Consider the following 27858-nt stretch of genomic DNA (forward strand, 5'->3'; position numbering starts at 1 on the left):
CTCTCAGAGTCTGTCAAGAAAGTGGGTATAAGCGGTGGGGTTGTGCTGAGACGAGCTCCCGCCCCCCGGCCACGAGATTCCTTGCTTGGAAGGACTTTGATTTGTTTGTTGGACACAGGCAAGAAAAATAAGAGGACCTAGACCCCCGTTTCGGAGCACATGGAACGAGAGAACAGAATAAGTAGGCTCTTGAAATAATTATTAGGTCTACAGCATATCTCTGCGTGTCACTACCTTGCAAAGGTCATTACTGCGGTATTACGGTGGTACCCAGTGTAGCGGAGCGCGTGTCGCAGGCGTGTTCCAGCAAGACGACGACGGTGCGAAAGGTAGGAGAGCGTGTGTTCTGGCTCAAAGTCCATTTAGGCCAGGAGCAACTTTTCAGCTCCTTTGTGTGCCGCAGGACCGAGACTCCAGATGCTAGAAAAAGCTGCGGCAGTGAGCCCTTCGCGTCGCCCTGTAGGGAGGAGCGGAGGGGCAGCGGCTCGGTGCCGGCGAGCGGCTCCGCCGTCCGGCACCTTATTCCGAGCACTTAAGCGTATTACGGATAAGCGGCCGGCCATTTCATCGCGTGATCGGTCAGCAGGCAAAAGATATACTTAAGAAATATAAAAGTCACACTTTCCCTGGAGGTGGATGCTGGTGTGCTTTTTTCTCCCTATTAGAACTTTCCGCCTTTAATTTCTGTCGTTTGTCGGGTTCTGTGAGACGTAGCTATCCTAAGAGCCGGATGTGGCAAACCGCACGCATGTGTGACGTTTCCACGGCTACGCGTAGAGCTCCCAGAGGCGGCACCGCGGCGCTTCTCGCACGCACGTGTCCAAGGCGGGGCGACGAGCTCTCCCGCGTCGGGTTGGGCGTTCGCTTCCGCTCCATCCTTTCACACCCCGAACGCTGAGGAGCACAAGGTCAAAGGTCAATCCCAGATCACAAGGTTGCTCCAGTGCTTAGCTGCCCTTGTTCAGCCTTTGACTTCGTTTGCTCTCAGTCCAACTAGAGCAGCAAGAGCTCCTATTCTGGGCAGCAGAATCACTGGGCCTCTTAACCTACTGCTCTTAAGCTGAGCTGTGGTCACTGCTGCCCAGCAGTCACGGTCACGTACTGTAGGTGAGAGGAGCTTCGGGGAGATCCGCTCTCCACTCGTCATTCGTTATTATCCTTTGTTAGTCAGCGTGCGCTCCGTGCTCGGAACGGAACTCCTCATGCGTCCATTATCCGTTTCGATGGCGCCGAGCGGAGGCGTGTGACGCAGCGGGCAAAGCTGGTACTTCGCGGCTCCTGAGCCGCTCCGTGGCCGTGGGGTTTGGCCTGGATCGGGGAGCGTCGAGCGCTTGCGTTTCTCCCCACGGCCGCACCCTCGCACATGCAGCGAAGACGACCGCAGCGACGATTCGTGTCGCTCCCTTGTCTTGCGAACCGCGCAAGAGGTCGCCGCGAGTCGGACCGACCGTCCATCCGTTATTCAGAGCAACTCGTGCGATTATGGCGTGGGAAGCATCAGCGGTCGCGATGCCGGCGAAGAGGAGTTGAGTGGGCGTGGACCGCTTCGCACCTTCACGCCTTCGTTGTCGCTTCGTTAATGAGTCGGTTCTTTAGTCGGAGGAAGAATGAAAGAAGCGAGTTTGTAAGAAGGAAGGAAGGAAGGAGCTGAGGGCAAGTGTGAAGAAGGGCTGGTGCAGATGAAGGACGGAGAGAAAGGGAGGGAGGGAGGGAGGAAGAGATGACTGAATGCAGAGCCTCCATAGACTGTCTGCGCAGCAGCTCTTTCTCTTTGCTTCTGCTGTTGACTCCTGTTTTACTTCAGCCTTTACCTGAATATTACCGCTGGTTTCAAGAGCGGAAGGGGCACGCTTTGCAGGAGAGCTGTCTGGCCGTGGTACAGACCACAGGGTTGCTCTACTGTACTCTACTGTCAGTCATCATTGACAGGATGACTGTAAGATGACTGTGTGACCTAGGAGGAAGGGCTGGAGGAAGTGAGCCGCTGCACGTGCCCCGCAGTACGCTCCTGTGGATACGTCCCTGTGCTGCACCAAGGGCCACTTGCTTCCAGGGTGACCGATGACCTCCCGCTGCCACCCTGATCGGTCCGCTCTGGTTTCGGCTTCCTCCGCGATGATTCACTCCGGCTGTACTTACCTTGAAGCCCTGTTCCCTCTGCTTTCCTTCCAGGTTCTGCTCTGCAGGGGGGCAACAGTCCTACGTCTTTCTAGTACTTCTGACCGTTTCCATTTGGACTTGACAGAACAAGGACACAAAGCACGTCTTCTTGCAGAACAAAGAAGGAAAACAATCTCTGCTGTGAGCAAGGACCTCCCTCGATGTCTGTTACCCTGTTGTGTGTCGCATGCCGGACCTGGGGCCCGAACACACATCGGTCTGGGCCGAACACCGTCCAGCACCTCTAACCTGGAGGCTCTGACCCCGGATGACAAAGAGAAACGGGCACAGAATGCGGCCCGTCCCAGACCCGGGGTAGGCGGCGTGCAGCCAGCCCGTCGAAGCCATTGCCAACACGGGTCCATGTGGTTGTGGGGTCTCCGGTTAAACTGGTCAAACACTCTCTCATTGTTTGTTATTGTTTGCCTGGTTTTCTTTCTCAGCGGGAAGAAACAGCCTTAACCATTTCGTATCGATGTACATACCTCACGTCTTCACGCCCATGTGACCCCACTCGATTGCTTCCCAGTCAATACTACTGTATATAACTCCTCATTAAATACACATTGTCATATTTCTTTCTACTTTTTTGTGGGATGTCGTTTTGTTTGTTTTTTTCTATTCATATTTTTCATGTGTTACAAGTATATCATTTATCACACTTTTTTCTTTTTCATGTGAAAAAAGCAATAGTTTGCTGAAAGGCGACAAGAGCACAATTGGTGTCGTGTGAACGTGGGGCTCTGAACAGCAGCCCCGCTGCGTTGTTGGGCTTTTCCGTGCGAACCCCCCTCTGCCCGCGCTGTGCTCCTCACGCCGGCTGCTCCGGGCCACAAACGACGCACGGTAAGAGAAGAGTGCGACTGAGTCCAAGAGGTCCGCTGTCCAAAATACGGTCATTCCTTCGCAGAACATCGTTTCCAACGTCAGGACGCAGCGGCAGAGTGACAGAGGGCTCCGCTCGGGAGGGGACCGCAGCAGCTTGTCCACGCAACCATCTTCTGTGCACCTTGCTGTGCTCAGGGGCCCGGATGACACACCGTGTCTCCTGCGACTGCCCCCCCCTGCAAAATAGCCATTTACATCAGGAGTGCGCGCGCGCACACACGCACACGCACACGCACGCACGCACACACAAACACACACCGTGCCTGTGCAGGCAGTGGAACAGCGTGTGTGTGTGTGTGGGGTGTGAGGCGTTGTGTGTAGACGCTCATTCCAGACATTTGCTGCAGCAGTAACCCTGTAACCCTGTAACCCTGTTGGCAACATCGCCAAGCTCCTGTAGCGCAAACCCGAACGCGCCGTTGATGGTCGTCGTGGAAACCACACATCTGCCTCTACTTGTTGTTTTGTTGCGGTGTTGCAGGTGCCCCACCCAGTTATCATTTCTAATGTCTATGCAAATATTGATTGTGAAATGGAAGAGGTAAAACCGCGTCACGTTTAATAACATTGTCAATATTATGTTTAAGAACACAACTTGTGATATTAAAGAATTTAATAAATGGAATGGATATGAATGTTTGTATTTCAGTACAGTACTTTTATGTATGAATTTACATTTCTCAACATAAATATATGTGTATATATATATATATATATATATATATATATTTATTTATTGATTTATTTATTTATTTCTGTAGCATGCTCCTGTGCAGTCCCGTGGGACTCATTGCCAAAGGGGTCCGTACACAGTGTGTATGAATGTCCTCCAGCTCCTGGCTCCAAGTCACTCCCCCGCTGCTCTGGCTCAGCGCTGCTCTCAGCCACCTGCTCTTCACACACTTTTCACTGGCATCTTTTTTAAATTCATTTTCTTTAGGAGGTTTTCCGCCAGCGTCAGATTTCAAAATCCCACGGAGTACCTGTGAGCCTTGGAATCGCCGTCTCGCGTCACGCTTGCCTATAGCAAAGCCCTCCGAGTGGCCGTGCGCCCGACGGGAAGCTTCTTCCGCTCGCGTCAGACGCTGCCGCGCGTCTCACGGCGAGGCGTCTTCCGGGCTCGTTCATCACAAGGCTTAGTTTGGATGCTGGGGCCTCCTGCAGAGCCACCGGAGCATCCCCGTAACGCTCACCTTGAGCGCCTCCGCTCCACGGTTCTATAGCAGGTGTTTGAAGGCAGGCGGGCAGGCGGGCGGGCGGCTCCACCGATTCACAGCACTGGACCACTGCAGCCGCCCTGTACATATGAACCAAAGTAGAACTCAGTCCAACCTGAACTTTGTAGGTGTATTTATTTACCCGAATGTCATAGGCCTTGGTCCCTGACACCTATAGCCGTAGATACCCGACTCGTGCAGGCGCGCGTACCCGTCGGCTACATGTTGTCTGTATGCGGAGGCCGTGGGCTCGCGCTGAATCACCTGCCAACTTTCTGCTTTTACGTACGAAGGAAACCACGTGGCCGATCACACTGACTGTTCCCAGCAAAAAGAGCTTGTGTTCGGAAACGTATCGATTTGTGTACAATTTCTATACTGTATGTGGTGTTTGTAAAATAAGCAAACGTACACACAGACTTCTCCCGGTTCCACAGCGCTATTGGAGAAGTGCGCGAAAAAATCAAAAGGAAAAAACAGAAAACTCAGAAAATTGTAAACAGTTACATTCACTGTTGTAAGTGCAATGGGATAAACTCGATGTTTTTGTGCTACTGTGTGTATGCTGCTTCTCTGTAAACATTGACGTAGTTGTAGTAAACTTGGTGCATCATGATGTGTCGTGTGATTACAATACGAAGGTGATGAGCTTGCAGTACACGTTCTTGGGGAACGAATAAAGGACAGTGAACCATGTTGTGTTCCTGGAGTTACTGAGAGGATCCACCGCCACAACAATGACAACTGGGGGGTAGGGGGTGGGGGGGGCACAGAGATCAACGAATGAATTAATGAAACCTGATTAACTTTTCGTTCTCTTTTGTGAGAATAAAGGAGAAGTTACCGGTGCAAAAAGAAACGACACACAGAACTTTGTTGAAACAAAGAACACTGAGGGAATCGGCAATATTCTGAACATTGAGAAGTAAAAATGATAAAACAAGAAAGTTTTATGCAGCTACTTGTGTGATGAACATCGTTTCATATGGTGGAAAGAAACTAACTGTATTGTAGAATCACTCATCTAAGTGCCTCTTTCTCCTAATGTAACGAACACATAGTATCTCCTGTGAGATGTTCGTCGCACTGGAGAAAAGTGTCTGATAAACGAATGCGTGCAAGTGTAAATGTTGGCAAATGATGGAGCACATTCCCCCCCCCCATCGCCATTCCTTTTATTTGGAGGAAAGTTTCACCACTGAATTGAAAGTCATCAGGCTAATTAATCTTCAGTAGCTCCAAGGCTTCTGTGTTGGGTCCGCTGTCGTCCAGGTCCATGTTTGTCTGCAAACTGTCAATGTCCGCAGTGAAGAGAATCACATCGCTTTTAAGCATCACATGCGCGGGAAGCGGGTAGCGTAGGGGTTAGAGCTGCTGCCTTTGGCCCCAAAGGTCACAGGTTTGAATCTTGTTTCCAGCTGTAGTACCCTTGAGCAAAGTACTGACCCTAAAATTGCTGCAGTAACGTTCCCCAGCCGTACAAATAGGTAAATAATCGTAAATAAATTAACATTGTAAGTAGCTTTGGAGAAAAGTGTCAGGTAAATGTGATTTTGTCCACAAAGTCATACATGCTCTTTATGTAGCTGCCATGTTTTGTAGAGAGGGGCTTCAGGAAATAGTGTGCATTCTGCAATTCTGGATGATTCACTGTTGCAGTCAGAGACGATGGCGTCCGGTGGAGGCAGCATATGGATCTGTCCACGTTTCGGGATTTCTGTGGATTTTTGGCAGCAGATACAAAATTCTTGGTCTGGCGCTCAGAAGGCAGCAGTCGCCCGGACGTGGCTGCTGATCAGCGTAGCCAAGCGAACACTTTGGAAGCCTTGAAATGGAATGCTGTTATATAACTTCAGATTTCTTCAGTGCATACACATAAAATATAGATAATGAATGAATGAATGAATGAATGAAAGAAATACAGATGGCACTGACATAGTGCTGATGTTGCAAAAATGAGAAATAATCCATAAACACAAAATATCAATCATTTAGCCATTCTGAAATTTACTGAATGCCTTTATATGAAGAGCAACTGTACAGAGCAAAAAGAAAAAAAAATCTCTTGTACATTTGGTTAGTTGTAAACTCTCATCTCAAAGTGAGATCAAATGAATATTGCAAAACAGACATTATGGCGTTGTATCAAAGTGATCTTAGACTCATCTACTTTTGCCCTCTCAACAAGACACTTGTTATTGTTCAACACCGTCTTGTGCCCTATGCTTCCAGGATGGAAAGTAGACTGCTGTGACCTTCTGTAAGACAAGTAGTTGATGAAAATGGGAGGAGGGGAACTTATTGCATGACTCTGTAAGAAGGTGCTAAGACCCTAGGATAGTAGAATGCATCAAGCTCAGAGTTACATTTTGGTGTTTAAAAAATGCAGAAACTTGCAATACCAACAAAGACGTTCTCTTCTGGGCCCCAACATAATTAAATATCGTGAAAAGCATCCTCTTTAATGAATAGGTTATACAAAACCTCGCCTGATGTCTGATGCCCGGTTACCGGATGGCCTCAGGGACCTCTGGCCAACGGAGCCCACGAGACCAGGGTTAGGTCCAGGCGCAGGCTGGGGGCCAACAGGGTCAATGCGAGGACGGGGCAAAAGAGAATATGGCATCCCAGGCCGCTGGTCATATTCTCCACCAATAATACCAGGGGGGTAAATAGGGTTGGGGCTGTAGGGGCTGTAGGGGAAGGGGCTGAAAGGCAAGGGCTGCGGGGGAACTGGATGGAACAGCCGGGGGTGCCGGAAAAGACGTTCCTCCCTCCGTTGCTTGTATTTCTTTTTGTAGAGCTGCAAGCAACATCCAGTAACAATGGTGAGTACCAGCAAGTCACGGTGCACCGCAGCAACTCGTAACGTCAACACTACGAACGCTCGCTTACATCCTTCCAGTCAGTGTCTCTTGGTCGGCTGCTGGAATCTGGAATGATAAGGCAGCTCTGGGTCAGACGTCTTACAAAAAAAAACTCTTCGCCAAAGCAGCTAGAGGCTCTAATGAGCCTAGAGAAAAGCACACCTGGCACGTCGGCGTGCAGCTCTGAAGCTGCATGTCTCCGCTAAATCCTTACCCCTGAAGTCTCTGTGGTACAGGTGTCTCCATAGGGAGGGGTCGGCAGCGGCGACGTGGAGCTCGTGGTTCACGGCCGAAAGGGCCACGACAGACGCCACATCCAACAGCCTCAAAACCCGCAGTAAGAGCTCGGGGGGGAGAGCCGTCGGGCCAAACGCTGCCGGCAAATTCATGGCTGCATACACCGGGGTACAGAGAACTCGCATGACTCCCCTCCGCATCCGAACAGCGCAGGGAACAGCGCAGGTAAAGCGTAGTAAAGTTGTGCAAATGCTTAGTTGTGGAAAGCTACTGTAACTGAAGTGTTTCAAAGAAACTACATTGCAAATAACCAACTTTCTTGTATTTACAACAAAGATGGTAAGCAGACGTCGCAAAGAGAAAAAGTAGACGGAGAATGCAGCGTGTTTGGACCAAAAGGAGGCTACGTACACACCTTGTCTAGCAGTTGCTATGAGCGGATAAACAAGCTGATCTTTGAAAATGCGGGACAGTTTCTTTAAATCTCTGTAGACAACAGCAGCGCTTTCACCTATAAAAATAAACAAATAAAAAAGTATCAGTGCAAAAGGCACACTGGCACCACATGATCACATTATAACAGTATTTATCCATTGTTAATTGTCCAGTTTATCTTTTTTAAAGCTGCTTCAAGGGCTGGTTGACTGTACCCTATGATTTTTATTATACGCACAACTGAAATATTCTTCCATCTGAACAAAAGTCCGTGACGCGATCAGTTACTGACACACACGTAACACTGACACGAAGGGCAGCAAAGGTGGTCTAAAGTTCCTCTAAAAAGCAGCGCATTACATCAGTTGGGATTTAGCGACATGCACCGAGCTTGTACAAAATGTCAACGTGACGTCATCAACGGCGCTTTGCTGAAGGGACAAAACACGCGGCTCATGCAGCACAGCTGAAAAATGCATTTTGCAAGAAGGCTCACCTGCCCATCTCTCAGTCACGTATGCAGATGGTCTGAGCAGCAGCTTCTGTGCGTTTTCCACAGTCTCATTTATTTTCATAATCGCTAAAGAAAACATCAAACTATTAGGTGATGGGACCACCCACGAGGTGACTAAAAACAAACATTTAACATTTTGCACATTTTCACCTTTATTCAGGTCAAATTAAGTACAACCAGCAGCTCTGTCACATACTGAGGTCTGGAAGCCATGTGCAGAAAGACAGTCCAGTTCCACATGGCTATGGTGCGCGCACACACGCAGGCACACACGCAGGCACGCACGCAGGCACGCACGCAGGCACGCACGCAGGCACGCACGCAGGCACGCACGCACGCACACACACACTAGGACAGTGACAGCAATTACCATTGATGACAAGCATGACCCCCATGGGTACAGCGACGATCGCAGTCAGGCCGTGCTCACACAGCACATGAGAGTACTGCAGCCTGTACACACCCCCTTCTTCTCTCCATCCCGGGGGCATCTCGCCAGGTCTCCCTTCAGACCCCTTCACCATACACACAGACGCACACAGACGCACGCAGAACATGACATTACGCGTTGGAAGCGGATCATATCTCACGCATCGAACTGCTTGCAGTAAGTTCGGTAACGATGAAAGGTTCCAACACAAAGAGGTATTTCCATGGTAAAAGTGGAATTGGCCTCATAGATACAGTTGTATTTGACAGCGTTTGTCCCTTTAAATCACAATCCCCAAAGTAAGTCTCGCCTACTTATAACGCGTCTCTCGGCCACCTCCTCTAAGCTCCTACCAGGGGCACAAAGCCCGTCTCCAGCATGAGGCAGTGAGCGGCCACCACGACAGAGTCGCAGGGGCTCCGACTCTGCGCCCTGTGGTACAGGACATCCAGCGAGTGGGGCACCTTCCCCTCCTCCGCCTCGCTGCACAGCATGGGCTCCGGGCTGAAGAGACCAAGGTCCGAGTCCTGCTCCGCTTCCGGGCCTCGGTCCTCCTCTCTTACGTGGACGTGAGCGCTGCTGGCGCCAGCCTGCGTTACATGACACAGGACACCACTTACCGCAGTACAGTACATTCGCAGTGACAATACCGGCGTAGTAAGTCGGCACAATGACAAAATGTTACAAACGGTACTGAAAGGGTCACCATATTTCACTCGGCCGGACAGCACCAGCTCTGCGGCCGCTTCCCTGTTCGTCCCGCTCGCTGCGGACACTGTTTACCAGAGTCCAACCCATATGATGTCACCACCAGAAAGTTCCTTGCCCACTGTATTGCTGTTACCACGGTTACAACCACAAAAGTAATTGACCACCGTGCTATCACGGTCACTGTCGGGCTGTTCGTTGTCCACCGTTATGCTGTCCAGCTGGCCGCCTGGTCGTTTATCGTGAAAGAAGAACCTACTTAAGCCTAGAATTGCAGACGAGGGTCTTGAAAGATGATGACGTGTTGCTTTGATGCGGCTTTTCCGATGCCGTCTTTGCTGGAGAGTTGCAAAAATCGGCCAAGAATGCTCCTCGGACTGGCGTTCGGGTAAAGAGAACGGCCGGGGAGTCCGTATGCAAAACGAAGCTCATTAGGAGGCGAAGTGACCAGCAGCTCCACCCGAGAACGTAGCTCGTTCTGCAGAGACCGTTTAAGAGGAACGTTTCCTTCGGTATTCTCCGGCACTTCCACAATCTTCAAATTACTACGACGGCTTTTATATTCTCTTTCCACCAGTTGGGCTCGATTCAGCTCAGATTTCAGCTCCAGGGCATCTACTGATTTCACTTGTGATTCCATCATCTCCTCACATTCAGAGTTCCTGTATTCAGCCTGGTCACAGCACGCTGCAGCGCTGGTCATGCGATCAGTTAGACTGGAGAGTCTCGTTTCCAAAAGTGCAGATCTTCTCTAATTTGGCACCGACAGCGTCCAGCTGAGTGTCCAAGATAAGCAGTCGACTGAATATCTCATTCGCAACTGTCATACGGGATGATATCTTTCTCGTCCGCGCAACCAAACGAACCCCCGAAGGGGAAGTGGCACGACCGGCGGTGGAACGAGCAGCCAAATCCTTGGTCTCCACTTCTTCGTCAAAAGCTACCAGTGTTTCCATAGCAACCTTTTTCACCTGTGTCGTTTCAAAGGAATAAGTTGGTGGTACCTTTTCTCAGTGTCGGTACCTGCTTTAGTTTTATTCCCTCTCTGAAAGCGTGGTGAACAAATCAGATAATCCTTCTCCGTAGAGCAGCGTTCCCCTCGATATGACCCCCCTTTCACCGAGTTGGTGAGGGATGGAGCAGGTTGAAACTGTCACACCTTGTGTCTGAAGGCCAGTTTCATACTGTGTGGCACTCGATCAAAGTAGATCATGTTCTGTCAAGGGATGGTGGCGACAGTGTCATGGGCTCTAAGGTGATCAATAACGTTACTTATGCTGGTAATGAGAACATCATGTACGTCACTCTTATTTAGGTGTCACCGATTGTGTAAAAAATAAACAGTAAAAAGTAGCCAGATAAGCGAAAGTGGTGAAATGCTGACAAACAATGCATATGTTTATGGGACGTATCGGAGAAGAAGCTTGGGAGTTGTGAGGCTTATAAAAGGTAACAAAATGAGCCTTTCAATGCGTACCCTTCCTCAAGCTCCGTTTCCAGGACAGGCTCAAAACAGAGGTCCCACGGAGAATCTTTCCTCATTACACTTTTACCGGAGGTTTTTACAGAACCCGAACGAATTAACGGATGCCTATATTAAGCTTCTATCGACTGGGATGTTTGGATTTACAAACTGAGTTACACGCAGAATTCCAGTCTTAGTTGTGCTCGTAAGTTGAGTACCGAAAGTAAAGAGTAAGTTAAAAACGGCAGCACTTCTTCCAGTAAGTCACTTCGTAACATTTCAGCTTGCAAATAATGAAGTGGATGGAGACATTAGAAGCTTCAGAGATCATTTCTGGCCCCTCCTGTCAACTCACTTTCGTGCATAATATGAGCTTCAAGAGAAGTAAAACCATTTCCTCACTGCAGAACCTAAATGTTCACACTCACATTTAGTTTTTTAAGTTACTGGACTCTTTTTTTTTTTTTTTTTTATTTTACCCGCAGTGCTATTATTTTGGGCAGGCCAGACGGGCCCATGACAAATATTGCTCACCTCGGCGGAATGCTTAGCTGCCAGGGGTTGCTTCTCACACTGCCTCGTTGGTGAAGCATCACTGTTGCTCCCGCGGCTAGAAACGACGGATGGGGCTGGTCTGTCCACCTGGGCTAGAATCACGCAGATCAGGTCCCCTGAAACAATTCCACACGAGGACAGACTTTGGCCCGAATCGATGAGAGGCTCGTTGCCATTCAGGGAGAGGCTAAACTCTGTCTCCGGGCTGTGGATGACGATAGAATCAAATCAGTGAGTCTGTAACTTTGTAAAGATGAAAGCAAAGCGGAAAGCGAATATCTTCAGGTGGGGTAAACAAGGTTTAAAGTTCATTTTCTCCTGTCTAGCGGTTGAAAGCTGACTGCTGCCGTCATAAAATCCTGACAACGGTCCATACGTATACAGTAAAGACAGTATATTCGGTCAACAGTCTTGAATTGACATTTTAAAGGTCGAAAGTAATTCTGCCATAATGCTTGTGGACAATAATGCCAATGACAGACGCCTGACAAGTTAACACCCTACAAAGCCTTGCGGCATCCCGCTGCGCGAGGGGGGGGGGCTGACCTAAGGCCGCAGGATGGCAGGATGATTTCCTTGACGTGGATGGCGAGATCCGTCAGCGAGGGCGCGTCTCCGTCCAGCTCCAGGCGACTCGTGTGTTTATGCAGTCTCACTCGCAGCCTCATGCTTTCTGAACTAAGCCGGAGAGCAGCAGGCAGTGAGGGAAATGGATGTTTTTCAGTTATATTTGACACGTGTTCAGCGATCAGATTCCTTCCTCCAAAGCAAAGTACGATTTAGAGCATACGAACGAGAAGCGAGTAGCAAAGCGCTTCGGGGAGAGAGAGAACACGAGTACCAGAGCATGTCCGTGTCATACCGCTGGCGCACGCTACTTAAGGAGCCGCTTAGAGACTCAAGATCCAGACTGTAAATAAACATATAATCATAGCAGATGGTGTCGGGTGCATTTAAGTACTTATTGGAAGATCGGGACAGAAATGGCGCAAAAGGTGAGTTTTGCTCAGAGACCCTTCTTAAATGATGGGAGTGAGAGTTTATTCCACCACATTTCAGCCAACACAAGCCATCGATCGCTATATTGATCACTGTATACATCATTGTATTGATCACCGCACTCATTCGATTCAATTTCAATTCAATGTATTTTTATGGAGCTCTTCTCACGCAGTGACACAGAGCACTTGAACACAGTCAACCACCGGATTCTACTCTCCTCTCTTCGTCAGCTTGGGATCAAAGGAGCAGGACTAAGACGGTTTCAGTCCTACCTATCTGACAGATCCTATCAAGTGGTCCGGCAGAGCTCCTGTTCTCCTCTGCCTCTCTCAACCGGTGTCCCGCAGGGCTCGGTACTGGGTCCTCTGCTCTTCTCGATCTACACTTCCTCCCTCAGCCTGTTCATAGCCTCCCGTGGATTCAAATAGCACTGCTACGCTGACGATACCCAGCTCTTCCTCTCCTTTCCACCTGGAGCATCAGACATTTCCGCGCATTGCTGCCTGCCTGTCGAACATCTCTGCGTGGATGTCTGATCACCACCTACAACTCATCCTTTCCAAACAGAGATTCTTCACCTCCCAGCTGGCCTGTCCTCCTGTCACGATCTATTGATCAACCTGGACAACTCACTCATTTTCCTACCTCCTCGGCTAAGAGTCTGAGAGTGACGATTGACTCGAGTCTGTCTTTTTCTCAGCACATCGAAGCCACAACCCGGTCCTGCAGACACAGCCTGCATAACATCCGCAGGATCCGTCCTTACCTCAGAACTGACTCTGCACAACTACTTCTCCAGGACATAGTGACATCCTGTCTGGATACTGCAACTTTCTCCTGTGTGGCCTTCCTGCTACTGCCATCAAACCTCTACAGCTGATACAGAATGTTGCTGCTACACAGGTTGTGTTTGATTTGCCAAAGCGCTCCCATATATCTCCTCTACTTGTTTCTCCGCACTGGTTTCCTACAGCTGCTCGGATCAGATTCAAGACCCTGGCTATCGCCTACAAATGTATCAGTAGAACTGCTCCCAGGTATCTACAGGACTTGATCAACTGCTACACCCAACCGGACCCCTTCGCTCATCTGCTTCTGGTCGCTTGCTGGTCCCGCACAGAAAAAGCAAAGCGCGGAGGTTCTCGGTTCCGGCTCCGTTGCTGTGGAACGACCTCCCCCTCTCCCTCAGAACTGCTGAATCTCTGCCTACATTCAAGAAGGGTCTGAAAACTCCCCTTTTCCGGATTCACTTCCCACATGATCTCTCCAGCTCATATATGGCGTGAAGGTTCACGCACCGCACGTAACTTCACGATCGTCCCCAGATAACCTTTTACGCAGCCGCTACTCCTGTATTGTATGTTAATGTTTGTGTATCTCAAAAAAAAAAAAAAAAAAATGTTGTAGGAAGGTGATCGGGGCCGGTCCGTCCCGACCCGAGTTTTGTGCACCTACATGATGATCAGATCATGCATCAGGTGGAAAGAAGCAAACTGGGTGGGTTTACTTAAGAATGGCGGCTGCAGCCGTGTCTCTTTCTCCTAATGTGATGCGCAAATTTGTATTTTTGTTGAGATGCACGTCGCTTTGGAGAAAAGTGTCTGATAAATGAATACATGTAAATAAAGAAACAAATATATCAGAGTAGGAAACAAAGGAGACAGCTACTACAGATGATGACTATCGATCACTCTATTGATCACTTATCGATCCCCGGAAAGTGATGCAGGCGAATGACCGGAGGTGGACGACTGATTCCAAGGCTTTTTGAGTAGGATTTAAAAACTCTTGACAGCAGCACCAGTGGACTCCGGCGTTACATTAATATTAAATGCAAATCATGTAAACAACTGTTTAAGGCCGCAGGAGGAAAGTGTCCTGCACTAATTTAATACATTTATTATTAATCATTGAAAACAAAAGGAAAAGTGGCTGCAGCCTCAACGTGTCTGAATTCAGCCAGGTGAATCAATCAATCAAATCACGAGTCCCAGGGCTGCACAGACAGACAGGGCTAAAGGAATATTTCTCATCATTCGACACATATTTCCATTACTAATCATTGTACATGATGATGATTTTATAACGTCGTTACTAGAGAAAGATTCGCGAAGCTGATAAACTAAAACTTTCATTTTCGGTTTTTCTGCCTCCAACCAACCAATGTCAGCTGAACGTTAAGTGCGACATGCAGAAATTATCGGTTTGTGCAAATTATTATTGTTGTTTATTGTCCGTCCCGTGTAGGAAAATGTAAATAATCAGTAATAAAAGATAAATAATAATAATAATAATAATAATAATAATAATTTTAGCGCGTCAGTCAGTGTGTGTAACACACTACTTACCCAAGTAGTAAGAAGCGTCGCTACGAAAAGATTCAGCACAACTGGAAGAACATGATCAACATGCTGTCGCGTCAAAGCACGAGATCGTTTGTTGAAACAATTAAACTTGTTTGTTACAAATAAAAATGCGACACCGCTGCGCCACTGATCATGGACGTACTGCGGACGGGACGGGACGAGGGACAAACGGCACCGGCACCGGAAAGACCGCTTCCCACTGTAAAGGCCAAAATACGAGAGAAAATCCTAGCAAGATAACGGATTACGTTTACAAATACAGGTGATGTATACTAAAAAAAAAAAAATTTTTTTTTTTGTTTCTCTTCTAAATGAAACACTACGTTCAGTAGTGTTTGTGCAAACGCCTTTGAGTTTTGGTCGCACAAATTGACACATGGAGGCTCCCGTAGTGCGGTCGTAGCCCGGACACGTCACAGGTCATAGGTCACAGTAGTGTGCATCGACTGGGGACGGAGGAGCAGTTAGAGCGCGTTTTATTGCTCGAATTAACAGGGAGAAAAGATCTTTCAAAATGAGTCGGACTTACAATGACGAGTTACAGTTTCTGGATAAACTGAACACGAACTGCTGGAGAATTCGGGAAGGATTTGTTCCCAACATGCAGGTAGGTAGGCGAATCACACTCACTCAGTGTAAGTAACTCGTCACTCTCTCTAACTGACTCTCTCTCTGTCATCGGTCACACACACACACACACACACACACACACACACGCGCGCGCGCCACCCCAGATTCTTTCCGGGCTGTACGTCACACTAGTAGTGTGGTAAACTATGGTAAAGTACTCTGCTGCTACTGCTGCTTCCTCCTGCAGGTCGAGGGACTTTTCTACGTGAACGAGCCGCTGGAGAAGTTGATGTTTGAGGAGCTTCGAAACGCGTGTCGAGGGGGAGGTAATTATTAATTAACTTACTTGATTGATTTACTCTCCTCCCTCCCTCGACGTGGTTCCACAGCAACTCTCGCTTATGAATCGAAATGAAGGAAAAATCGTGTCTTTCCAAATTCCAGGGTTCGGTGGATTTCTTCCCGCCATGAAGCAAATTGGCAACGTTGCTGCTCTCCCTGGGATCGTGCACGTGAGTCTCTCTCTCTCTCTCTCTCTCTCTCTCTCTCTGTCTGTCACTGTGTGTGCGCATGCGCGCTGTTCAGGAAGCATTTAGTCCACGTTTTCAGGTTGCACTGCCATAAATTCTCAGGAAGGTTCACATTTGGTTAAATGAGAGCTTTCTTCTGCTGCTGCCTGCTGCTGTAGAAATCCATCGGCCTCCCCGACGTCCACTCCGGATACGGTTTTGCTATTGGAAACATGGCTGCCTTCGACATGAACAATCCTGCCGCGGTCGTGTCTCCAGGTACGTCCCGTCGCCCCGGCAACCGTCTCTCGTTTGTTCTCTCAGGTGTCCGGAAGAACATCCGTTAGGATTTGTCGCAAGTAGGAAGAGCTCCGGAACTAGGCGACGTTGAGTGTCGGTCGACATTATTGCACGTTTTTTGTCACCTGAGTGCGTGCGTGCGTGCGTGTGGTGAGAGCTCAACAGCGGCTCACGAATCCAGCGGACGCTCTGCTGTTAAACGACAAGCACCGAGCGAATCGTTGTGCGCAGGCGGCGTCGGCTTCGACATCAACTGCGGGGTGCGGCTCCTGCGGACCAACCTGGACGAGGGGGATGTGCAGCCGGTGAAGGAGCAGCTGGCCCAGTCCCTCTTCGACCACATTCCTGTGGGGGTGGGATCCAAGGGCGTCATCCCCATGGGGGCTAAGTGAGTAAGGGGAGCCTCCCGGCGACATCATCGGCATTGTCGCAGACCGCTGTCGCTGTGTGTGTGTGTGGTGAATTACCCACGTGCAGCACATTCACCACTTTCACACGTTATCTTGTCAGCAAGAACTTGCGAGAATTGAAACGCATCACTTGATTTCTCCATCGTGCTCATTTTACCTTTCTTTCATCCCTTCGCCGTCTTACTTCACGCACGTGGTGTACGCTGTTGCGCAGGGACCTGGAGGAGGCCCTCGAGATGGGTGTGGACTGGTCTCTGAGGGAGGGCTATGCTTGGGCAGAGGATAAAGAGCACTGCGAGGAATATGGCCGCATGCTGCAAGCTGACCCCACAAAGGTCTCCTCCAAGGCAAAAAAGCGAGGGCTGCCCCAGGTAAACGTGCTGCTGTGGCCTTCGCAGTCACACCAGTCCCTTGTAGGCACTTGCACAGATATGCATGATGCCTGTCCCACAGCGGGAGCTACCCGGGGAAGCGGTAACGTTGCACCTACAGCGCGATCCAGCAGCTCACCTGCTGATGGCGTCACACCGACCCTGGCTAACAATGAGGGCAATGACTGCGGGCCCTCTGCAACACTGACGGCCAAATTAGACACTGTCCCGTCCGCAATACGCTGAATCCACAGTGGTCTGATGCATCGGGTGTGTCCTTTCTTCTACTTAACATCCAGATGTTTTCAGTGCCGCTTCTTGTTCTGCCTGCCTGTGAAAAAGAAATTTGTATTATAAACCTGGCTGCTGCCCTTTTTTTTTTTTTTTTTCTTCTTCAAATTTTACCAGCTGGGAACATTAGGTGCAGGAAACCACTATGCAGAGATTCAGGTCGTGGACGAGATCTATAATGACTATGCCGCTAAGAAGATGGGCATCGATCACAAGGGCCAAGTGTGCGTGATGATCCACAGCGGGAGCCGAGGCCTGGGCCATCAAGTTGCCACAGGTGAGCCGCCCCGCAGCCTCTTACTGTTTAGGTGCTTAATGGGTGCTCTGTTTCCCCTCTCTTTTTGGGAAGCCAAAGTCACGACAGGTGTCGGCAATCAGCGTGAGCATTTTCGTCAGTCAGGAGCGCTTCCCCAGGGATGGCGACTTGGACGTAATCCTGCCGTGGAATAATTGTCACATGTGTCATTGCCGCATGAACTTAGCATGTGGTGCCAGAAGCATCCGAGGCGGTACTCTGCGTACATCCTGTGTACTTTAAGACGCAAAGAGTTTGGAGGAAAGCTTTGCGCTGTCGTCCAACAGAAAGCCGGCTGCTGGCCGTGCAGGGATTCTCACGAACTGCCTTGTTTATAGATGCCTTGGTTGCCATGGAGAAGGCAATGAAGAGGGACAATATCACAGTGAACGACAGGCAGCTGGCCTGTGCTCGCATCACCTCCCCCGAGGGTCAGGACTACCTAAAGGGCATGGCTGCTGCTGGGAACTATGCCTGGGTGAACCGCTCCTCCATGACTTTCCTCACCAGACAGGTGGGTGGGTGGTCGGTCCTGCAGGGTTTTAGCAACGTATCGCTGCGCAACAGACATCCCGTTCAGAATATCCTCAGTGTTCTGACACGGTCGTTTCTCTTCTTATTGTTTAATGTGTAATGTAAGATTTCTTTAAAATTTTTTTTATTTTGCCGACATCTTAAAATGTTTCATTAAATTGTGAAAAGCAAAGAAGTATTTTGAACAGAGAGCTTTCCTCTCCACAGTTTACAACTTGAAAAACTTGTTTAATGAATGTGAAAAGCATTGATATTTGGCTGTTAAAAATTAATATATAAATGCTGCTGTTTAAAATGGAAAAAGCAGGGGGAACTGTAAAAGCAATGTGGTACAAGTGTATTCTGACCCATATGCACAATATTTAATTTTTAATATTTTATTTGTCTGCATAAACTTAGTTGGAACATGAAAGGCAGGAGCCATGTATTTATAGAAACGTCAAAAAAGAAATGAACCTTTAATTGGATTGGTCAGATTTCAGAGGTACAGGAACAAATTGGAACATCTTTTATTATTGAATATGAACAGCATGACCCAGGGGGCAGCTTTACTCTGCTCTTTGCCTGTGTTACATCATTCATTCATTCATTCATTCATCTTCCTCCGCTAGCGGGGGCTGGGTCGCGGGGGCAGCAGTCCGAGCAGAGTCCTCCAGACTTCCCTCTCCCCGCACACCTCCTCCAGTTCCTCTGGGGGAACCCCAAGGCGTTCCCAGACCAACCGGGAGACGTAGTCTCTCCAACGTGTCCTGGGTCTGCCCCGAGGCCTCCTCCCAGTGGGACATGCCCGGAACACCTCCCCAGGGAGGCGTCCAGAACAGATGCCCGAGCCACCTCAACTGGCTCCTCTCGATGCGGAGGAGCAGCGGCTCTACTCCGAGCTCCTCCCGGGTGACTGAGCTCCTCACCCTATCCCTAAGGGTGCGCCCAGCCACTCTGCGGAGGAAACTCATTTCTGCCGCTTGTATCCGCGATCTCATTCTTTCGGTCATGATCCAGAGTTCATGACCATAGGTAAGGGTAGAAACGTAGATCGACCGGTAAATTGAGAGCTTCCCCTTACGACTCAGCTCCCTCTTCACCACAACAGACCGGTACAATGACCGCATTACTGCGGACGCCGCACCGATCCGTCTGTCGACCTGCCGCTCCATTTTTCCCTCACTCGTGAACAAGACCCCGAGATACTTAAACTCCTCCACTTGAGGGAGCAACTCCCCCCTAACCCGGAGGGGGCAATCCACCTTTTTCCGACTGAGGACCATGGTCTCGGATTTGGAGGTGCTGATTCTCATCCCCGCCGCTTCGCACTCGGCTGCAAACCTCCCCAGTGCATGCTGCAAGTCTTGACTTGATGAAGCCAGCAGGACCACATCGTCCGCGAAAAGCAGAGACGAGATCCTGCGGCCACCAAAACAGACACCCTCCATTCCTTGGCTGCGCCTAGAAATTCTGTCCATGAAGATAATGAACAGAATCGGTGACAAAGGGCAGCCCTGGCGGAGTCCAACATGCACCGGGAACAGATCTGACTTACTGCCGGCAATGCGAACCAAGCTCCTGCTCCGGTCATACAGGGAACGAACAGCCCGTAACAGCGAGCCCCGAACCCCATAATCCCGAAGCACCTCCCACAGGATGCCACGAGGGACACGGTCGAATGCCTTCTCCAGGTCCACAAAACACATATGGACTGGTTGGGCAAACTCCCATGAACCCTCCAACACCCTAGTGAGGGTATAGAGCTGGTCCAGTGTTCCACGGCCAGGGCGAAAACCGCATTGCTTCTCCTGAATCTGAGGTTCGACTATCGGTCGGATTCTCCTCTCCAGTACCCCGGCATAGACTTCCCCAGGGAGGCTAAGGAGTGTGATCCCCCGGTAGTTGGAACACAATCTCCGGTCCCCCTTCTTAAAAAGAGGGACCACCACCCTGGTCTGCCAGTCCAGAGGCACCGTTCCCAAGCCCCACGCAATGCTGCAGAGGCGTGTCAGCCAAGACAGCCCCACAACATCCAGAGACTTGAGAAACTCGGGGCGGATCTCATCCACCCCCAAAGCCTTGCCACCGAGGAGTTTTTTGACTACCTCAGCAACTTCAGCCAGGGTAATGGACGAGTCCCCCTCCGAGTCCCCAGCCTCAGCTTCCTCTACGGAAGGCGTGTTGGAGGGATTGAGGAGATCCTCAAAGTACTCCTTCCACCACCTGAGAACATCCTCAGTTGTCAGCAGCGCACCACTTCCACTGTAAACAGTGTTGGCGGAACACTGCTTCCCCCTTCTGACTCGCCGGACGGTTTGCCAAAATCTCTTTGAGGCCAACTGAAAGTCTTCCTCCATGGCCTCACCGAACTCCTCCCAGGCCCGAGTTTTTGCCACGGCGACTGCCAGAGCCGCGTTACATCTGGCCCGCCGGTACCCGTCAGCTGCTTCAGGAGTCCCATGAGCCAGCCCGACCTGATAGAACTCCTTCTTCAGCTTGACAGCATCCCTTACCTCCGGTGTCCACCACCGTGTTCGGGGATTGCCGCCGCGACAGGTGCCGGAGACTTTATGGCCGCAGCTTCGAACCGCCATCCCGACAATGGAGGTGTGGAACATAATCCATTCGGACTCAGTGTCCCCAGTCTCCCTCGGGACCTGGTTGAAGCTCTGTCGGAGGTGGGAGTTGAAGACCTCTCCGACAGGGGCCTCCGCCAGACGTTCCCAATAGACCCTCACTATGCGTTTGGGCCTGCCAGGTCTGTCCAGCTTTTTCCCCCGCCATTGAATCCAACTCACCACCAGGTGGTGATCAGTTGACAGCTCAGCCCCTCTCTTCACCCAAGTGTCCAAGACATATGGCCGAAGGTCAGAAGAAACGACTACAAAGTCGATCATCGACCTCCGACCTAGGGTGTCCTGGTGCCAAGTGCACTGATGGACACCCTTATGCATGAACATGGTGTTTGTTATGGACAAACCGTGACTAGCACAGAAATCCAATAACAACTCACCGCTCGGGTTCAGATCAGGGAGGCCATTCCTCCCAATCACGCCCCTCCAGGTGTCACTGTCGCTGCCCCCCGTAGGCGTTAAAGTCCCCCAGTAGAACGACAGCGTCCCCACTGGGAGCGCTTTCCAGCACGCCCTCCAGGGACTCCAAGAAGGCCGGGTACTCTACACTGCCGCTAGGCGCATAAGCACAAACGACAGTGAGAGACCGTTCCCTGACCCAAAGGTGCAGGGAGATGACCCTCTCATTCACCGGGGTAGACTCCAACACATGGCGGCTAAACTGGGGGGCTGTTAATAAGCCCACACCCGCCCGCCGCCTCTCACCCTGGGCAACGCCAGAATAGTGGAGAGTCCACCCTTGGTCGAGAAGAGTGGTTCCAGAACCCAAGCTGTGAGTGGAAGTGAGCCCGACTACATCTAGACGGTATCTCTCAACCTCCTGCACTAGCTCAGGCTCCTTCCCCGCCAGTGAAGTGACATTCCAAGTCGCAAAAACCATAGTTGGCGCCCGAGGTTTGGGTCAGCCGGGCACTCGGCCCCAACCACCGCCCAAATCACAATGCACCGGCCCCTTACGGTCTCTCTGGCAGGTGGTGAGGCCACCGAAGAGTGTGTTACATCAATATATCACAATTCAGAATGTTTGTGTCCTACACGTTTTTGGAATTACTGCTGTAAGGTTGAAGTTGCCTTGTTCTTTGGACGATGCTTGATGGGGCAGCACGGTCATTCAGTAGGTGGCGCTGGTATCTCGCCGTACCTTGGATAGACAGTTGCTGCTTCAAATCGGGCTCCATCCATGTGTAGCGACATTTCTCCCCCTGTTCGTGTGGCTTTCTTTCCAAATGGTCTGTGGTGTGTTACATTTACATGTATTCATTTGTCAGACACTTTTCTCCAAAGTGATGTACATCTCATAGGAAATACAATGTGTTCATTACATGAGAAAGACACTTAGATGCGTGATTCTAAAGTACAGTTAGTTTCCTTCACCATATGAATTGATGTTCATCACACAAGTAGCTGCATAAAACTTTACCAGAATTTCCCTGAATCCTGATCACCTTCCTAGTAGCCTTTTTTTTTTTTTTTTTTTTTTTGTGAGATGCATATAAACATTCACGTTGCATTGCAGAAGTGGCTCTATAAAGGACTGATCTGAGCATCATCATGAACATTTATACCTTACATGAACTTAGATCATGGCTGAAGTGAGTCCAGAAGAGATGAGTTTTCAGACCCTTTTTAAATGTGGACAGATTTTCAGCAGTTCTGAGTGAGAGGGGGAGGCCATTCCACCACAATGGAGCCAGAACTGAGAACCTTGCTTCTCGTGCGGAGGACCAGCAAGGGGGCAGATGTGGACGAGCGAAGTGGTCTGCCTGGGGTGTAGCAGTTGATCAAGTCCTGTGGATATCTGGGAGCAGTTCTGTTGATACATTTGTACACAATAACCAGGGTCTTGAATTTCATTTGGACAGCTATAGGAAACCAGTGCAGAGAAACGAGTACAAGAGATACATGGGAATCCTTTGGCAGGGTAAACACAACTTGTACCATGGTATTCTGTATCAGCAGTAGCAGGAAGGCCACACAGGAAAAAGTTGCAGCGTCCAGACGGAATGTCACCATGGCCTGGAGAAGTAGTTGTGCAGAGTCAGTTGTGAGGTAAGGATGGATCCTGCAGATTTTTTGCAGGATGTATCTATAGGACCGGGTTGTGGATTCGATTTGCTGAGAGAAAGATACACTTGAGTCAATTATCACTCCCAGACTCTTAGCTGAGGAGACAGGCGAAATGAGTGAGCCGTTCAGTTTGATCGATAGATCGTGACAGGAGGACGGGCCAGCTGGGAGGTGAAGGATCGCTGTTTTGGAGAGGTTGAGTTGGAGGTGGTGATCAGACATCCATGCAGAGATGTGTGCGGAATGTGTTATGCAGCTGTACTGTGCAAAAGGCTGAATGATTGTAGGGCATTTATAGTTTCTCTAGTAGTTGTCACCTTGGAGAGAAGTGGTGGTCAAATATGAATTTAATCACTGTACATCACTTTGGGGAAAAGCATCTGCTAAATGGATAAATGTGAATGCAGTGTGGACGTGTTTCTCACAGAGATGGACAAGGATTTCAGATCCTTCCCTGAAGAAGGTTTGGATGCTTGTTCCCCAACACTGAGAGCTGCACCCATAGGCAGTAGCATAGCGCAGTTCTCCTGAAGCTCTCTCACTTCTTGCATCCCTGTATTTGTTCCACAGGCCTTCTCTAAGGTGTTTGGCACCACTCCGGATGACCTTGACATGCACGTGATTTACGATGTGTCCCACAACATCGCCAAGGTGGAAGAACACATGGTGGATGGCAAACAGAAGACCTTGCTGGTGCACCGCAAGGGCTCCACCCGTGCCTTCCCTCCTCACCATCCACTTATCCCTGTTGACTACCAGGTATCTCATGAGAGCAGCAATTCCCAGACCCCCAGGCACATCTCATTTTACACCTGTTAGTTACCATTTTCACAGCTCCATTACATATTGTCCGATACCAAAAGCTTATTTGTTCAAGTTGAAGATTTCTACATTCCGCCAAGCTTCTCATTCAACATCACAGAACTCTTGACGTTATTTCCATTTGTGCTTTTACTGTTTTATAATGAACTGACTTTATCAAACTCAGTGTGAAATACTATTTTACTGCACTTTAACATTGACATTTTAAAATCACTTCAGTCTTTTAGATGAGACACTCAAATGTTTATCTACAGATTAAGAACCAATGGTCCTTTTTTTTTTCTTAAATTTCTCAGCAGTCCTCAAAGGCTGCATTTTCAGAAGTTTTTTTGAAAATAGTTAATGTGGTGCCTGATCTATTTGAAATACCAGGTAAAATATTATCCAAATATACTATGAAGGTTTTTTTTTTTTTTTTCCCCCTCCCCCTAAACATCTCTTTTTAAGGTGAATTCACACACAAAGGCATTTGTTTCAACAGGAAAAATTTGAATACATTCCTGAGTCCCAAAATTGACACCTATTTATGCAAAAATATAGTCAAATCCAGTTAAAGTGGATGTTTACATGGGGAACATTAGTTATCATAATACAACTTAAGGCATTAAAGGACATAAATCCTTTCATTACGCTATGATGTCGTATAGCTGTCTACTTGCGGTCGTTCAACTCTTTCGTAGCTACGACACGCACTGAAAACAGAATATAGAGATGGACAAGTTGAGCACAAGCTGAACTATACCTACAGAGTAGATGCCGCTCAACAGTTCGAAGACGTGTGAAGTCCAGTTTTGGTTCTGGTAAATGTGAAGAAAAGGCCTCGTGAGGTGGGTTAGGGGTGTAAAAGTCCAGGTACGGCTGAACCCTTGTAACTCGAGCGAGTTTATCTCTGTGTATGATTGTTTTAACGGCAGCAGGTTCAAATTCCAGGTCTCTCTAGTACTGTTGAGCAATGTACTCGCCCTAAATTGCTGCAGTAAAATTGGGTAAAACACTGTAAATAGGTTATCGTAAGCTGCTTCAGAGCAAAGCCTCAGTGCAAATGTAAACAGAGGAAGGCAAGAGAAATCCAGTGTATTGAGAGGCTCTGGGGAATTGGGCGTTTTCCCCCACTCGAACTGGTCGTTTATAAACGTTGCTGGGTAGCGAAAAGGTACTTGTCTCAGCAGTATGTTGTGTCGGTCCTCTCCTCTAACTAGCTGACTGGACAGCCTGTATTGATTGGGGGCACTATGGGCACCTGCAGCTACGTCCTAACGGGCACTGAGCAGGGTATGACGGAGACCTTCGGCACCACCTGCCATGGCGCGGTAAGCGTGGCCTCTCCCTGCAAGTCACTGGTACTCTAATTCTTGCACCGATTTCTCAGATTCGCCAGAGCTCAACTCTCTTCTTTCCCTGCCTCCAGGGTCGTGCCTTGTCCCGGGCCAAGTCTCGCCGCAACCTAGACTTTCAGGATGTTCTCGATAGACTGGCAGATATGGGAATTGCCATCAGGGTCGCATCACCCAAACTGGTCATGGAAGAGGTTTGTGGGCACACGGTGGAGGGCCTATTTTAGCAACGGCTCCTCGGCACGTTTCATAACTATGCAACTTGAGCAATCTTGGGGTTAAAACAAAGTCCTCCTTACGGTTACTTAACCTTTCACTAAAAGTAGGCATTAAAAGCTCTTCTTTCACCTTAACACTTCACATATTTACTGAGCTAAATTTGGTAAAATTACTAGACATTACTTAGTAAGAATGCAAAAGTCGGAATAATCATGCAGTTTTTTTTCGTTTACTACAGGCACCTGAATCATACAAAAACGTGACCGATGTAGTCGACACTTGCCATGATGCTGGAATCAGTAAGAAAGCCATCAAGCTGAGGCCCATCGCGGTGATTAAAGGTTAAAGCTCCTCGAAGGATGACGCACAAAAGGCACTTCACCCAAGTAAACAAAACCAAGAAACCCAGGGACCTTCACTGGAGGGTGGGGTCAGACTAGAGCAATGCGACCACAGGGCTCTCGAAAATAAGATTTTATATATGTAGCTACTGCAAGTATTAATTTTTTCCTCCATCATTCTAAATTTTTATTCGTAGGGCACAAAACTGAAATTGCTAATATTTCAAGAGAAAAGTTAATTTTCCTAATTTATACTCTTAGTAGTGGCTGTAGCTTTTTTTAAAATCAGTGTACTGAACCTTTGGTTATACTGTAAGGTTGTACAGTATGAAAATCCAAGTTATGAAATTGAAGATATGATCAGTTTCTGGTTTATATTTGATAGCATTTTTTTCCTTGTTTTTATTTTTAAAATTGCTCTGCAGACTAAATATAAATTTCCTCTTTCTGCCATTTAAGTACAAAACACACTCAAAATAGAAACTGACAGCACTAGGGGGTGCAGTGGCTCAGAGCTGGGCAGGTGTTACTGCACCAAGCTTATTTTTATGTATTATAGCTACATGCAAGACTTTTACAGAAACTACTATAGAAATAGGTAGGCTGTCATGTTTTTAGACCGGAAACTGAAAATGAACAGATAATGACAAGTGTGATCATCAAGCTGTAGTGAGATTTTGAGTGTGACATGAGAGACTTACAGTTTCAGTCCTAAGTGTGTGAGCTTCAATTGACACCTATTTCCACTATTTCAATACAGATTGATTCTGTTTTGCAGTCTTTTTGAATGGTTTATCCACAAAATGTGGGTAGGCGTGAAACCACACCAGCTCTTCATGGTCACTTGTTTCAGACAAAGATTCCACATGTTGGTAAACAGATTGCTGACTACATTTTCCCCCATTTTAAACATTTAAAGTTAAGACATGTTACCGTAGCCACAATGTTCAATCCAAGGTTTGTGCATCAGAGTAAACTGCTGTAGAAAGAGGCAAAATAGAGTACTCCGGTTCAAGGAATGTTCTAATGTATTGTTTGCAGTGATTTCCTTATGGAAGAGTAAAACTGGCTTTTATAAATTGTGAAAAGCGCATGGCCCAGGCTTCCATATATCATTTTAAAATACCATAGTTTTTCAGTGTAAAATGTTTGGTACCCATTTGTCATTCTCAAACCTTTTAGTTACTGCTGAGTAAATTCAAGACTGGCTAAATTTTGTGTGATAAGGTGATGTTTTACCTGCACTAGCAAGTGGGCAATATTAATAAGTTACACAAACAAAGGTGTTATCTGACTCACTGACAATGTCCACTTCAAATTGAGGATTTATAGTAGGCAATATTTTGGACCCTTGGAATCTCAATGACCTGCTGGCATGGCGGGTTTCACCTGGTCCTGCTCTCTGGTGGGTCTGTGCTTCGAGTCCTCCGTGGGGTCCCTTGTGACGGATGTCCCCTCCTCCTCCAACCTTGTGCCTTGTGTTGCCGGGTTAGGCTCTGGCTTGCCGTGACCCCACTTGGGACCAGCAACTGAAGACTGTGTGTAATCTGAATAAAATCATTTCACAAAATTCCCAGCAATTACCTGACTAAGGAAAAGTCTGTGCTATGACATAAAATCACATTGTTTATACATATGAAAGGAGGTTGCAAACACATTGGTTTCACTTGCTTCCTAATTGTCATGGCCCACACTCATATAACCCTTCTAGAATACTAACTCAAACAAAAAGCTGTTTAATATTAGCAGCTGACAATCCTAACTATTAAGCAAAAGTGTGAATCTTCATCTGTACATTACAGCAGGAATGTCTGTCTACTGGAGAAGGAAATGAAATTAAAACTCTGAAATCAACCAAGACAATGACAAAGCTACATGTTTGAGATCTGGCTGAATTTAATAGCACTGATTTACTGATGCAGCAAAAAAGCTAAAATTTGTATAATCACAGATGGAACAAAAGCTGGAAGAATTCATGTTATGCATCCTTTGGATTTCACTAACTACACGAGCATTGAAAAATTTGCACCACTGTATTTTAACATTTAAGAGGAATGTTTTAAGACTAACTGCAGCTTGAAATAAGCTGCCTTGGGACTAACACCCCTTTTCTCTTGGTTATTAAAAATACTCATTTCCATTTGGAAATGGGACTTCGACAGTTCCTACCTGCAAAGTCAGTTTGAACTTATCTACTCACTGTACAAGCCAAGATGTTCCATTAGGAACAAGAATATAAATGACAATTGTACAGCTGTGAACAATGAAAGACTGCCCTTTTACTCCTAGACAGTGTAAGAACACCATATTTCATAAACAAATCTAGTTGTTTATTC

The 27858-nt window shown here is 48.2% G+C and overlaps 3 protein-coding genes across 6 annotated transcripts in view; 2 read left to right on the forward strand and 1 right to left on the reverse strand.

Moving 5' to 3' along the window:
• Positions 1 to 3659, forward strand: part of LOC108931982 (protein bassoon-like) — a 37651-nt gene extending 33992 nt beyond the window's left edge. Inside the window, exon 12 of one of the 2 annotated variants that reach the window (XM_029251985.1) lies at positions 2173 to 3659. The gene's annotated coding sequence lies outside the window, so the exon portion shown is untranslated. The remainder of the gene's footprint in view (positions 1 to 2172) is intronic. The other variant, XM_018748107.2, reaches the window with a different exon arrangement.
• A 2592-nt stretch (positions 3660 to 6251) lies between these two features.
• fbxo7 (F-box protein 7) lies at positions 6252 to 15831 on the reverse strand. Of its 3 annotated transcripts, none has more exons than XM_018748101.2 (10): positions 15761 to 15831; positions 12023 to 12154; positions 11456 to 11681; positions 9102 to 9338; positions 8689 to 8833; positions 8301 to 8384; positions 7785 to 7880; positions 7347 to 7523; positions 7161 to 7198; positions 6252 to 7068 (listed from the first exon to the last, which is right to left on the reverse strand). In XM_018748101.2, the coding sequence occupies exons 2-10, from the start codon at positions 12142 to 12144 to the stop codon at positions 6739 to 6741; spliced, it is 1455 nt and encodes a 484-aa protein (XP_018603617.1). In that variant the 5' UTR covers positions 12145 to 12154; positions 15761 to 15831; the 3' UTR covers positions 6252 to 6738. The 3 variants fall into 3 exon arrangements, with proteins under 3 accessions (XP_018603617.1, XP_018603616.1, XP_018603619.1); XM_018748100.2 differs by lacking the exon at positions 15761 to 15831 and adding an exon at positions 14827 to 15025; XM_018748103.1 differs by lacking the exon at positions 15761 to 15831 and adding an exon at positions 14827 to 15033 and having other exon boundaries at positions 6987 to 7068; positions 7295 to 7523.
• On the forward strand, positions 15266 to 26975 carry rtcb (RNA 2',3'-cyclic phosphate and 5'-OH ligase). Its single transcript, XM_018748099.2, has 12 exons — positions 15266 to 15451; positions 15662 to 15740; positions 15859 to 15926; positions 16103 to 16202; positions 16455 to 16611; positions 16848 to 17004; positions 17413 to 17572; positions 17929 to 18104; positions 23377 to 23565; positions 24828 to 24938; positions 25037 to 25156; positions 25420 to 26975. Exons 1-12 carry the CDS (start codon positions 15359 to 15361, stop codon positions 25525 to 25527), a joined length of 1518 nt encoding a protein of 505 aa, XP_018603615.1. The 5' UTR covers positions 15266 to 15358; the 3' UTR covers positions 25528 to 26975.
• Positions 26976 to 27858: the final 883 nt, after the last annotated feature.

This window comes from Scleropages formosus, chromosome 5, assembly GCF_900964775.1.
Source record: "Scleropages formosus chromosome 5, fSclFor1.1, whole genome shotgun sequence".
Taxonomy (NCBI): domain Eukaryota; kingdom Metazoa; phylum Chordata; class Actinopteri; order Osteoglossiformes; family Osteoglossidae; genus Scleropages; species Scleropages formosus.

Bases quoted from the DNA above. Each gene is read 5' to 3' on its own strand.
- fbxo7 (XM_018748101.2), bottom strand. From the start codon at position 12,144: ATGAGGCTGCGAGTGAGACTGCATAAACACACGAGTCGCCTGGAGCTG. The intron at 8,385-8,688 runs GTAATTGCTGTC...TGTTTTCTTTAG, and splicing joins GGTCATGCTTGTCATCAATG to CGATTATGAAAATAAATGAG. The intron at 7,199-7,346 runs GTAAGGATTTAG...TTATCATTCCAG, and splicing joins GTACCACAGAGACTTCAGGG to ATTCCAGCAGCCGACCAAGA.
- rtcb (XM_018748099.2), top strand. From the start codon at position 15,359: ATGAGTCGGACTTACAATGACGAGTTACAGTTTCTGGATAAACTGAAC. The intron at 15,741-15,858 runs GTAATTATTAAT...TCCAAATTCCAG, and splicing joins AAACGCGTGTCGAGGGGGAG to GGTTCGGTGGATTTCTTCCC. The intron at 24,939-25,036 runs GTAAGCGTGGCC...CCCTGCCTCCAG, and splicing joins GCACCACCTGCCATGGCGCG to GGTCGTGCCTTGTCCCGGGC.